Consider the following 13,816-nt stretch of genomic DNA (forward strand, 5'->3'; position numbering starts at 1 on the left):
GCTTTACAATTAGTGCATTATAGACCTGAAAAATAATTATTCGCCTGGCTTCATATGCAAGTTAATTGAATATCCTTCTATGATCTACAGGGTTGAAGCTAAAGTCATAGAATTAATTATCGAGAAGGTTTCACTAGAGTTACGTCCCATTAATACAAACCTTGATGAAAGTTTAGTAGGCATGGAAAAAAGGATGCAAGTCTTGATTCGTGTTTGGAACTTGGTTCAAATGATGTACACATGATAGGGATTAAGGGCATGGGAGGTGCCGGGAAGACAACTTTGGCTCGGTCTATTTTTGATAAAATATCAATTAATTTTGATGGTAAAAGCTTTTTGTTGAGAACGTGAGGGAAAAAGCCTCAAAGTTAGGATTGGAGAAGTTGCAAGAACAAGTCCTTAGTGATGTATTAAAGGATAAAGGCATTAGTGTATCTGGTGTTCATGAAGGTAAAAACTTAATGATAAAGAAGTTGCGTGGTAAAAAAGTTCTTGTTGTTCTCGATGATGTGGATCATAAAGACCAGCTTGAGATGTTAGCCGGTGATACTTCTTGGTTCAAGCCAGGAAGTAGAATTATAATTACAACTAGAGATAGTCAAGTGCTCGCAGCGCATAGAGTGAAATGGATACGTGATGTCACTCTTTTATCGAAGGAGGAAGCAATTCGCCTCTTCAACTGGCATGCATTTGGGAAAGATAAACCAACTAAAGAGTTTATAAGGCATTCACAGGAAGTTGTAAGTTATGCTTCTGGTCTTCCTTTAACAATTAAAGTTTTGGGTTCAGATTTTTCTGGTAAAGATGATAGCGAATGGGAAGATGCACTAAAGAGACTCAAAGCAATTCCGTTGCAGGAAACTCTTAGAATATTGGAGCTAAGTTATAAAAACCTAGAGGATGATTACAAGGAAATATTCCTAGATGTGGCATGCTTCCTCCGAGGTTGGGAGAAAGACGAAGTAATAAAAATACTTGAAATCTCTGGATTTTTTGCTAAACGAGGTTTAAAAGTTCTCGAGCAAAAATCTCTAATAGCGACTTCAAAAGACACTTTTGGTAGAAACATTATAAACATGCATGACCACTTAGTAGAAATGGCCAAGAATATTGTGCGTCGTGAACATCCGGATGAGCCCAACAAACACAGCCGCTTATGGGTTTAGGAGGAAATCAAACAAGTCATGGCTGATAATTTGGTAAGAATCCTTTTTATCTGAAGGTGGAGATGAACCACATAATGTTTTCATCTGCCATAACACAACTTTTATGATCATTGTTCTTGAATTACAGGTCAATGAAGCAACAAAATGTATACATCTAAGAATCACTCCTGGTATTGTTTTAGAAGGTCTTGGAAACATTAAGAAACTTAGATCCCTTATTGTGAACTACAAATCGTTTAGGTATTATTTAGATGACTGTGAGAAGATTGATGAAGCTCGCCTACAGTTTCCAAACTCGCTACGTTATCTATGTTGGGAAAAATACCCTTATTATTGTTTACCCAAAATGTTTGAAACCAATAGTCTTGTTGCACTTGAAATGTCTGAAAGCAAAATCGAACATCTTTGGGAAGAGGGAAAGGTAATATGGTTGGTTGGTGAATCTTGAATGTTATACTACTGATACATGTTTACCTTATTTTGTTCTCTTTTCATCTTGTGATAGGTTATGAAGAATCTCAAATTCCTTGATTTGAGTGAATCAAAGTTGAGGAGCCTTGACCTTGGGCTGACTCCCAAACTCGAGAGGTTAAATCTTTATAACTGTGAAGATTTGGTAAAACTTGACGTGGGCGGGGGATGTCTAAAAAGCCTTGTCTACCTAAACTTATATTTATGCAGAAATTTGAAGTCTGAAATTTTTAATGAGGAGTTGGAATCACTTGAGTTTCTTAATGTAAGTGGATTAGATCTAAGGGAATTCCCTGGTTGTATAGTCACAGGGCACTCCAACAATCGTTTGCTAGAGCTGAATCTTTCATGGAATGGAGATATATCAGCAATACCCTCATCAATTGGAAATCTTCATAACCTTGTCTCTCTATATCTCTCTGATTGCTATAGTCTTAAGAGTCTTCCAGGAAGCATTTGTAGTCTACAACATTTGACAACTCTTGACCTTGCATCCACTAACATAGAGGAGTTGCCAGAGGACCTTGGCCAATTGGAATGTTTAGAATACCTAGATTTAACCAATACAGAAGTTAAACATCTCCCTAATAGCATTTGTATGTTGAAACGTCTGAAAACCCTATGTCTTTATGGCTGTGATAGTGTTGAGAAATTACCTGAGGATGTTGGTGAATTAGAATCTTTGGAGGTATTACATCTACGATATTGCTCCAATTTAAGAGAAATTCCAAGCAGCATCTGTAAATTGAAACGTCTCAGGAAGTTGGATCTTGGAGGTTGTAAGAGGATTAAGAAATTGCCTGAGGAAATGGATAATTTAGAATGTTTAAAATCATTAGAGATCGAGGGCACATGCATAACTCATCTTCCACACAGCTTTTCTTTGATAAAGTCATTGATTTCAAATGGGTTTACATGTTGAAGACTGATCAGCATGGTAACCTTACTCGTCACAAAGCTCGCCTGGTTGCCAAGGGTTTTTTACAACAAGCTGGCATTGACTATTATGAGACGTTTAGCCCTGTGGTCAAACCGGCCACCATCCGCACAGTTCTCTCACTTGCCGTCTCAGACAATTGGTTACTCAAACAACTTGATGTGCAAAATGCTTTTTTGCACGGGGATCTACACGAAAAAGTTTACATGCGCCAACCACGGGATTTTGAGGATCCTAAATATCCAAATCATGTTTGCCGGTTACACAAATCTCTTTATGGATTGAAACAGTCGACCAGGGCTTGGTTCACAAAACTCTCAACAGTCTTACAGAATCTCAGTTTTCGAGGTTCCAAAACAAATCCATCATTGTTTATTCTTAAAAACTCGGGAGCCACTGTTTATTTTCTTGTCTACGTGGACGACATCATCATAACCGGCAGCAACCCGACAGTTGTTTACCGCATCATCGCGTCTCTTGGCCAACAAGTGTCTCTCACTGACATGGGACGTCTCACATATTTTCTTGGCATTGAGGTGCTTCACACTTCTTCCGGGCTTATACTCTCTCAACGGAAGTATATTCAAGATTTGATTGAACGTGTCGGTTTAAAAGAGTCAAAACCGCTAGCAACCCCTGCAAATATAAAGGCCGAGGCGATCAAAACCAATGACCCCCTGATGTCCGATCCCACTCGCTATCGGCATTGTGTGGACCATGCAACGTTATCTCGGCCAGACAGCTCCTTCGCAGTAAATTGGGTGTGTCAATTCATGCATGAACCTCACGAGTCCCATTGGACGGCTGTTAAACGCATCATTCGTTACCTCATGAGTACGTCTAACTTAGGTCTTCAGTTCCGATCGAACTCCACATCAACCTCATGCTTTTGCAGATTCATATTGGGATGGACGCGTAGTACCTATTAGCGCGTATTCGGATTATGACTAGGCTGGTTGCCCGATCGACCGCCAATCCACCGGGGGCTATGCTATCTTCTTAAGTTCCAACTTAGTATCATGGTCAGCGCGTAAGCAGAAAACTGTCTCGAGGTCGTCTACTGAATCCGAATACAAAGCCATTGCTGATACAGTTGCGGAACTAATCTGACTAAAATCACTTTTACAAGAACTGGGAGTAAAGATGAATAAACCCACTCTTTGGTGTGACAATCTGGGAGCCACTTATCTTTCAGTGAATCCTGTATTTCACGCTAGAACTAAACACGTGGAGGTAGATTTTTATTTCGTTCGTGAGCAAGTCAGTCAAGGAAATTTGAAGGTTCAATTTATTAAAACAGAAGATCAAATTGCTAACATATTTACGAAGCTGTTATCAACTCAAAGATTTAAATTCTTAAGGTCAATGTTGCAGGTCGTTATCCGCCCTCAACTTGCGGGGGAATGTTAAGCATAATGTTAATTGTCATAAGTTAGAGGTGGTTTATTGTAACTAGTAGAGCATATATAAACCTTCTTGTAATCAGTTTCTAATCAATCAATAGAATTATGAGTTGATAATTATTATTTTTTTAACATAGAGTTAAATTTAAAAAAGATTGATTTTTTTCGATATAAATTATAGTGTGAAAGATAATGAATGAGACGTGAATGACGAAAGCCCTTTCTTTATATTAACTTAGTGGCAACCTGCTGCATTGCGGTGGCAGACACACATTCGGTTGTTATCAGTTAGGTTCGTACTGGTACATACATTAAACACAGAACACAAATTAGTACACCCAGAATATGGCATATAATACAAAAAATATATATATTTAAAACAACGTTTATTATGTCAGTAAAACACGGTCGTTGCTGCGCGAGTCAATGCGAACTTCTTCAGTATCGGATATATTTGTTACGGTTCAGAACTAAACACAAAAAATAGTTCCGTCAAGATAACATATTTTAAACAAAAACCCGGGTGTAACGGTCGCGAGTCGACGCAAATTCCATTAGTATCTATTAGGTTCGTTACGGGTATGAGAATCAAACCTAGGGAAATAATTTTGTTAGATTATCATATATATTTAAACCAAAAAAAAAAAGGAAATAAAATGTACATGACAAAAAAACTATTAAAAAACATATCACAACACACATTGAGGTAACTACCAACAAATATAAAATCAAGTTGTTATCATAGAGACTTGAACTTGAGCAAACTTGATTAAGAGAGTTAAAAAAGTTAACCAAAATCATTGAAACAAATAAGCAAATTAAGATATGATTGAAAGTAATTATATAAAAGACTAAAATAATAACTTTCAAAACTTTTTATGGTAGCAAACTTTCCTTTTTATTTATATATATAATATAAAAAATGCACTACCTCAGAAGTAGGATAGTTAAAGGAGGGAAATGAAAGGAAAACTAAGGATAGTTAAAAAATGAGTGTTCTTGAGTTTTTTTTAGGATGGAAAGGAAAGGGATATGAGGAGTTAGGAGGGATTAAATTGATGTATTTTTTCAATAAGTTATCCTCCCAAAATTGGGATGATTACTAAGGATAAGTTTTTTCCCAATAAGTTATCCTTTCATTTCCTCCAATTTCCTTCCAAATCAAGAACACACCTAATTAAAAAATTTTCTTTCTCTTCCCTTTCTTATCATTTCCTCTTCTTCCCTTTTCTTCCCTTGGTTAAAAAACTCAAGAACAAGGCGTACCAAACTTTACTATCCTAGGAAATCAAAACGACCCAACGCAATACAATAAACTTGGTATTTTACTACCCAAGGGAAACTTTCAAGACCCGACTCTTTTAACTATAGGAATTATAATAGACTAAATAAAAGAACTTGTACTGACTCTTGGAATTAAAATACCATAGGATACCACTTAACAGTCGTTGTGTCGTTACAAGAGCAAAATTCTCTGGTGTAACGCACGATGGACTAAAGCTCTGGCGAACTCAGGATTTAAATTAACAACCTCGCGAGGCCTTGTTCAAATTCACCATTGTATAATCCATAAAATTGACATACCACTAGGCCTCAAGTGAGGTTTATGGCAAAATGTCAATAATTTATTAAGTACTTTTCAACAAGTTAGCCCCTTTACAAAAACTCAGACCAAGAAAATCGGAAAAGGGGCTGGATATTTATTTCACTGTCCAAAATGGTTGAGCCTAAGGGTAGAAAATCGAATTAATCGAACCGAAACCGAATAACCGAAAAACCGAACCGAAGCATTAACTGACGGTTAATTTTTTAGTTATTCGAAAAAACTGATTTTTGGGTTTAGGTTCGGTTATCCATTTTAAAAAAACCGAACCGGACTGATTAATCGAACCTATGTTTTCTATGTGAACTTTTTAAGATGTTATGACCGGAAACAAAACACCAAAAGAATCTACCATTGACGATGATGAATATGCTAAAGATTGTTTCTAAACTTTGAAGATTAATAAGATAATGAACGAATATTCGGGCCAAACATTTAGTGTTTTTTTGATTAAAAACTTTGTTGAATTTTAAACTTTATTACTCAAACAACTTTGTATTTCTTGGGTTCCACGTAACACGTCCCTATTTTTGTATTTTGAATTCAATATATATGAGGTACTCTATTTTTTGATATTTTTTTTAATGTCTACTCACAATAAAAAACCGAAAATAACCGAATAACCAGATAACCAAAAACAGATCGGTTGGTATTCTAAAATAACCGATAGCTTCGGTTTCGGTTTAGGTTTCACCCCATAACCGAATCGAATCATGCTCACCCCTAGACTTGACCCGACTGCGATAATACCCACTAATAAAGAACTTACACTATAAATTTAAAATGTAACTAATAATAATTTACTCAGTCAAACCTCTCCCCGTAGAAAGTGAATTGCGTTCAAATTTAAGAAGATATTTAATTTGTTCATATAATGAGTCAGAGATGCCATCTAACCATTGCAAAATTAATAAAATATGTTTTTTATTCGTCATGTTAAACAAACACGATATATAATATATATTATTTAATGTTTCTAAACAATATTCCAAAACTAAAACATTGCATTTGGTCTAACCTAAATAGCCTTAACGATAGCCACCATTAATATTATATAGAAGAGCAAGAGCTTGTGACTTTGAAAACCAAACCCAATAATAAGGGACACGGTCATTAATAAATTATTATATTAATCCAAGTTGTTGGCCGGGCAGGTTATTATTAATTTTCATTACTTGGATTATTTGTATTAAATATAATTAAAAAAAAACTATTAATATACGTACATTATATTGATTTGTATCTCCCACCTTGGCCGACCGTATATCCAGATTCACTGTCTTTTGGTGTTTTCGCTGCTAAAGTAAGATTTCTTGTTCTCATGTATCATATATGAGTTAGAAATAGGTGAATTTTTTAGTTACTTTATTAAGTTTGTGTTTAAAGAAAATATGAAAACTGATTTTATCCCAAACTGGTTTTAACCATTCTTTGACCAACCCGAACCGGTTTGGGTTTAAACCCGACTAGCTTGTACATGTATAGATCCAACCATTCCAAAACTCGATTACATTCCTCTGTGTCTAATATCATAAAAGGAGACTTTTTGAAAAGTAAACCCAAAATAAAGAAAGAGATAGGGCTGTTACATTCCTCGTGGAAATTACATTGCTTGGATTATTGACTTTAATATCTCCTTGTGTTCACATCTTTGCTCAAGCTCATCATATTTTCATACATTGCTTGGATGTATGAAATACAATGGATACAAAACTCATTACATCATAGAATTAGAAGACTTTGAAAAGTAAACACAAAATAATCTCCTTGTGTTCACATCTTTGCTCAAGCTCATCATATTTTCTTTGCAATCAAAACATTCCTTACATCATATTTTCTTTGCAACCATCTGGAGAAAATTTCATCAAAACAGATTTGATCTTTTATAATCTGTCAGGCATTAGCATACTTTCAATGGCTTCTTCAAGTTCATACCTTCCAAACAAGAGCTACCCGTTCGACGTGTTTTTGAGCTTCCGTGGTGAAGACACTCGCAAGACCTTTGTCGGTCATCTTTATGCTGCTCTTGAGCACCAAGGTATTAACACGTTCAAAGACGACGAGAGACTCGAGAAAGGAAAAAAGATCAGTGATGAGCTTTTACAAGCAATTAGAGACTCGAGATTCTACATTATTGTTTTTTCCAAAAACTACGCAACTTCATCATGGTGCTTAAACGAGCTTCTGGAGATCATGCGGTGTCATAAGACGAACGAGCATACTGCTTTTCCCGTGTTCTACGATGTGGATCCCTCTGAAGTCCGAAAACAAACCGGATCAGTTGGAGAAGCCTTTGCCATGCATACGAACAAGAATGAGTCAGAGGTTAGAGAGTGGAGGGAGGCTCTTGAAGAAGCAGCCAATTTGTCTGGTTGGGATTTGAGGAAGACCGCTGATGGGTAAATTCCTTCAACGTCTCATGTTCTATTGTCAAATTATAAAAGTATAATTAAGTCTTGTTGCAAGATGAACATTAAAACATGAAATATGCACACTCGCTTTACACAACTTTTATGATCATTGCTCTTGAATTACAGGTCAATGAAGCAACAAAATGTATAGCTCTAAGAATTACCCCTGGTATTTTTTTAGAAGGTCTTGGAAACATGAAGAAACTTAGATGCCTTATTGTGAACTACAACTCGTTCAAGAGTTATTATGATTACAGTATTGGTACAATTTCCAATACACCAGTGGAAATTGAAGAAGCTCGCCTACAGTTTCCAAATTCGTTACGATATCTGTATTGGTACAACTACCCCCACTGGTGTTTACCCAAAACGTTTGAAGCAAATAATCTTGTTTCACTTGAAATGCGTTTTAGTAAAATCAAAAAGCTTTGGGAAGGGGGAAAGGTAATATGGTTGGTTGGTGAAATTTGAATGTTATACTACTGATATATGTTTACCTTATTTTGTTCTCTTTTCATCTTGTGATAGGTTATGAAGAAGCTCAAATTCCTTGACCTGAGTTATTCAATGTTGAGGAGCCTTGACCTTGGGCTGACTCCCAAACTCGAGAGGTTAAATCTTGAAGAATGTTGTGATTTGGTAAAACTTGACGTTGGCGGGGGATGTCTAAAAAGCCTTGTCTACTTAAACTTAGGTTGGTGCAGCAATTTGAGGTCTGAAATTTTTAATGAGGAGATGGAATCACTTGAGTTTCTTAATGTAAGTGGATTAGATCTAAGGGAATTCCCTGGTTGTATAGTCACAGGGCACTCCAACGATCATTTGCTAGAGCTGAATCTTTCAGGTAATGAAGATATATCAGAAATACCCTCATCAATTGGAAATCTTCATAACCTTGTCTCTCTACATCTCTCTCATTGCTATAGACTTAAGAGTCTTCCAGGAAGCATTTGTAGTCTACAACATTTGACAACTCTTAACCTTGGATACACTGGCATAGAGGAACTGCCAGAGGACCTTGGGCAATTGGAATGTTTAGAATACCTTGATTTATCTCTTACAGAAGTTAAACATCTCCCTAGTAGCATTTGTATGTTGAAACGTCTGGAAACCCTAATTCTTAAATTCTGTTATAGTCTTGAGAAATTACCTGAGGATGTTGGTGAATTAGAATCTTTGGAGGTATTACATCTAGAAGATTGCTCCAATTTAAGAGAAATTCCAAGCAGCATCTGTAAATTAAAACGTCTCAAAGAGTTGAATCTACGAAATTGCTCTAATTTAAGAGAAATTCCAAGCAGCATCTGTAAGTTGAAACGTCTCTGGAAGTTGGATCTTGAAGGTTGTAAGAGGATTAAGAAATTGCCTGAGGAAATGGGTAATTTAGAATGTTTAAAATTATTAGATATTAGGGATACAGGCATAACTCATCTTCCACTGAGCATTTCCACTGAGCATTTCTTTGTTGAAACTTCTAAATGGTCTGGAAGTCGAGAGATCCAGTTACTTATGTTACGACGAAGGTAGCGAATTGATCTCTCTCTCTCTCGTATACTTATGTTATTTTCCCGTTAATTCTAACATGTGGAAAGTAACTGTTTGTATTGGTTTTTAGCAAGCTAATTCAAAAACCTTTTTTTTTTTTTTTTTGTTGTGGACCTGGAAATTAGTTATATATAAGGTTCTTGATCAGCAAGCTAACAAAATTTTCTTCTTTAATCTGCAGACATGAAGCAAAAGTTATCAAATTAATTGTTGAGCGGATTTCACTCGAGTTACGATCCATTATTATGGGCGTTGATGAAGATTTAGTAGGCATATAGTCTGCTTCTCTTCACCTCTTCATCGTGTGCCTACCCAATCAACTCAACTCAACTGGTATGTTTCTTCACAAATTACTCCAATACACACACCAGTTGATAATTACTCTGCTTCTTTCTGGCATTCATTCATGATATTTTATGAGTTTTTCATAAGTTATTTTATTATTTTTTATTGCAGCTGTCTTGCTTTTTGGGTTTCATTTTTATGCATACAAACAAAGCAATGGGGGATGCAATTCATTAAATGAAACAATTAATTTATCTTTCGTTAGTAGTTGGGTATTATCATGTATTAGTTTAGAAGTTAGAAATCAAGATGCTTGACCTTATTAGTCAAGATTTTGTATTGAAATTAGCTCATTGGATACTAGAGGGTGTGTTTGGGTCGGTTCGATTCATTTGGTTTCGGGCTAAACCGAAGATTTTCAAAAAACCAATTGGTTTCGGTTATTGGTTTGGGTTCAGTTCGGTTTTTGTTTAGTGAATTTGGTACTTAGTTTTTTTGTTATTTAAAAGTAAATTAGTTAATTTTTAATTAATTATTATACGTTAGGCTAAAATATTTGGGTTAAATATATATATTAAACTATTATAAATTACTTAAATTTTAAAATAAAAACTAAAAATCTATTAGTTTGGTTCGGTTCGATTATTTTGGTTTGGTCTTTTCGGTTATTTAGGTTTTGGAACGATTTCTTCGGATTCATGCAAGTACTGTACTAACTGATCAAAGTTATCTTTATTTACTTATTTTTAACATGTTACCTGTGCTTCTTCTGATGTTGCTGATCTCATAATTTTAACTAAAGGTCAACTGTCATATACTTAAAATTAAACCATCTCTACGTGTTTTCAAAGCTTGTTTGTCGTTTATACATAAAACTTCTGTTCTATTTAAACTTGTGAACACAGTTTGACCATTATGGAAAGTCAAACTTCCGTGGTTTTCTTTGAATTCAATCTAACTACAAACATTATATTGTTACTTATTTCTAGCTTGTGCTTGTTTAAACATTTCTGGAAGATATTTGTTTCTCTTATTCTAACTAAACTAAAAGAATAACTGTATGAATAACTTAAATGACTTAACCTTCGAATTTTTTTGCTGTAATCACTGATTTTATCAGTCTATGTTTTTCTTTTCTACTCTAGGATCTATTATCTACACCAATGCAATGAAACAGTGGACGGTCCACGGTAATGAAGAAGGTATTTGCTCATATGCTAAGAGACAACAGGTCTACGGTTTTCAAAACTTTTCTGTTATATGATTGTTGTTGAACATTAGTATTAATTAATCTTCTTGCAAGTTGATATATGTTTTTTTGTATAGATGAATGAAACATTGTATTTTCTTTTTTGTTTGAATAAATAACTTAATGTATAATAATGCTTACTTATAAAGTTTTACACATTAGAATTAGTTGACTTCATTAGTCAAACATTGCAAGTTTAACTGACTTTGACTACAGTTACTTCCCTCCTTACTATTTGCGTGTAGAAGCAACTTAACAATAAACAACCGCTTTGGGAATCAAGCATTCATGCTCCTAAGTGTATCCGATACCATACAAAATATAAGATGACATGTTTGACCCAATCCTTCTAAAATGTGCTTCTGCATATCGGTCAAATAACGGGTCTGGAGCAGGTGCTTATGCGGTCAGCTAACAGGTGGGTTTCTGCGGTCTTGAGGTGAAGGAATGGGCCCCATTTTGTCCACTTCAGTTAACTAACAGGTCTGGACCACTTTAGGCCCACTTAGAATTGTAACTCCAAAGCATATCACATGAACTTCAAACATTTCCCAGCTGCAGTATCATGTACCAAGCAAATAGCAGTCCTGTTGACCAATTCCGATATGCACGTTCTGTTGACTTTCGTATTACCTTCAGAAGTCACAGTTCACCCCAAAAAGTCAAACCAAATAGGAGTGCCAGTTTTGACCAGCTTTCTTCTCTTTTTCATCTGATCCATAATGACCAAAATACCCTTTTTGACAAAAACCTTTCAGAGGCATCTGAACTTACCATAAACCATCCTATAATACAAAATAAAGTCAATAGAAGTTTGGAACTCCACCTAAATAGCTTTTGCCATCATAAATCACCTCATGATCTTGTAGATACTTCCATTAATGCAATGACTTCAATAAGGTGACTATGAGGATTAGTACCACTCAGCTACTCAACTGCAGTATCATGTATCAAGTAAATAGCAGTCCTAAGAGCATGGTGCTGCCAGCTGTATTTCCGGGCCAGAATGATAATGAAAAACAAGTTTTTCCTAAAGTCAAAGCTGATTCAGAATTGGTCAAATGTGGAAAAAAATAGTCAAATATTTTAAATACTCAGATCTGACCCTAAGAAAGTCAACTTTGACAAAAAATTCAAACTTGACTAAAAACTCAAAATTGGTCATGCACCAACCGAAAACCGATTGCACATGTAGCTGTTGTCAAAATTGTTATGAGTAATTATGATTAAACAGTACGTAACTGATCAAATGTGTTATTTGACTGAATTGAGTTTGATATAAAGTGGCCTGATGAATTTAAGAAGATACTTAATTTGTTAGTATGCATTTTATTCATCATGTTAAGCAAACCTGTTTTTGGATATGATGCAAAGGTTAACTCCGTGTTAAACATCTTGTTTAATGTAGTTAATAAAATTCAGGGGCTGGTTGGTAAATTATTCAAAGTTCGTTAGAGAACAAAAAATATATTATGAACACAAATATAGCTGGTGCAATAATTATTTATTAAAACACAAAATGTTGACTTTGAAAGTCAACAAATATTGAATTGTGCACATTATCTTTATATTCCTATTTCAACTGGTGCGTCTGGTGTGTCCTGATCAGTGATCACTTATCAACTGCTGGTCAATGATGTCAATCCGTTATTTGGATTGATGTAATAAACTGGTGATGTGTTGCTGTTAAGTTGCTCATATACATGATGGATGTAGTGACTGTTACTACATGTGAACTCTTCGATCAAGAATTCAATAGTTTGACCAAAGGTCAACTGTCGACACATGAACACGTTCTGTGTTTTCTAAGTGTGCCGATCATGTCCATACACTCTCTAAAATCTCCAGGGACTAACGAGATCAGAATCACCTCCTTTTTATATATACATACTAATTCTGTTCCATTTTAAACTTGTGAACACGTTATAAGTTAACTTACAGCTTTCCAACTTACACATGTTTAAACATTTTGACCATTATTCGCTTGTCTTTCTAGAAAACTAAACTAAAAAAGTAACTTAAAAAGACTTAAAGATTCTGAGCTAAATGCTCACTGATTCTAACCAGCTAATCAACGGAAACCCGATTGCACTCTAGTTCCAATTTTTCAGCCTCCTTTTGGTTTGGTCAGGTATGCACTGTTAAACGTGTCCAACACCAACTCAGATTGAAGACTCCAAGAATCTTTAATCCTAACTGTATTTGGATTCAAATTCTGTATTTGAGTTAGTATAGAATTAGGAATCGTGGGTATATATATACCATAGGCTCAATGTGTTAGTAATTATTAAGTTTTTCTAGTTTGTCGTTTTCTTAATAAAAGAGTCGATCGTGTGTTGATCAAATCTTCGTGTTCGTGTTCTTGATTAACCCGCTCAAAGTTTAACATGCACAATGTGTACTGACTATCTAACCATTAAATTTGTTGTTCCAATATTTGTATTCATGTCATTATTTAAGTAAATGCTAGTAAGTTCAATCTTATAGGTCAAATTTGTAAAAGCCAAAAAGATATGTTCTTTGACATATTAGTTCAGTGGCAAAACATGCTAAATACTATTAAATTTATAATTTTTACGGTACTAGTGTTCTCATTAGGAGCGAACAACATCCGGGTTCGGCCCAAGAAACTGACCCGACAAACATTTATTCAATTTTGGCGTCGGTTTTAAATATATAGTGCAATCAGTTTTCGGTTGGTTGACAGGCTAAGAAACCCGAGACTGAACTTAAATAAATAATTAAA

The 13,816-nt window shown here is 35.1% G+C and overlaps 1 protein-coding gene and 1 pseudogene across 2 annotated transcripts in view; both read left to right on the top strand.

Annotated features, from left to right (window-relative positions):
• The window catches only part of LOC143572232 (uncharacterized), a 55,084-nt pseudogene that overhangs the window by 636 nt on the left and 40,632 nt on the right, over window positions 1-13,816 (top strand). The window contains exons 2-7 of the transcript XR_013142228.1: window positions 91-1,199; window positions 1,294-1,587; window positions 1,672-2,546; window positions 2,657-3,408; window positions 7,478-7,979; window positions 9,718-9,806. The product of XR_013142228.1 is annotated as an uncharacterized LOC143572232 (transcript). The remainder of the gene's footprint in view (window positions 1-90; window positions 1,200-1,293; window positions 1,588-1,671; window positions 2,547-2,656; window positions 3,409-7,477; window positions 7,980-9,717; window positions 9,807-13,816) is intronic.
• On the top strand, window positions 8,061-9,518 carry LOC143572227 (uncharacterized). Its single transcript, XM_077057444.1, has 2 exons — window positions 8,061-8,435; window positions 8,520-9,518. Exons 1-2 carry the CDS (start codon window positions 8,061-8,063, stop codon window positions 9,516-9,518), a joined length of 1,374 nt encoding a protein of 457 aa, XP_076913559.1.

Source organism: Bidens hawaiensis, unplaced genomic scaffold (genome assembly GCF_021521415.1).
Source record: "Bidens hawaiensis isolate Kalapana, Puna unplaced genomic scaffold, B.hawaiensis_p1.1 tig00025779_1, whole genome shotgun sequence".
Classification (NCBI taxonomy): Eukaryota; Viridiplantae; Streptophyta; class Magnoliopsida; order Asterales; family Asteraceae; genus Bidens; species Bidens hawaiensis.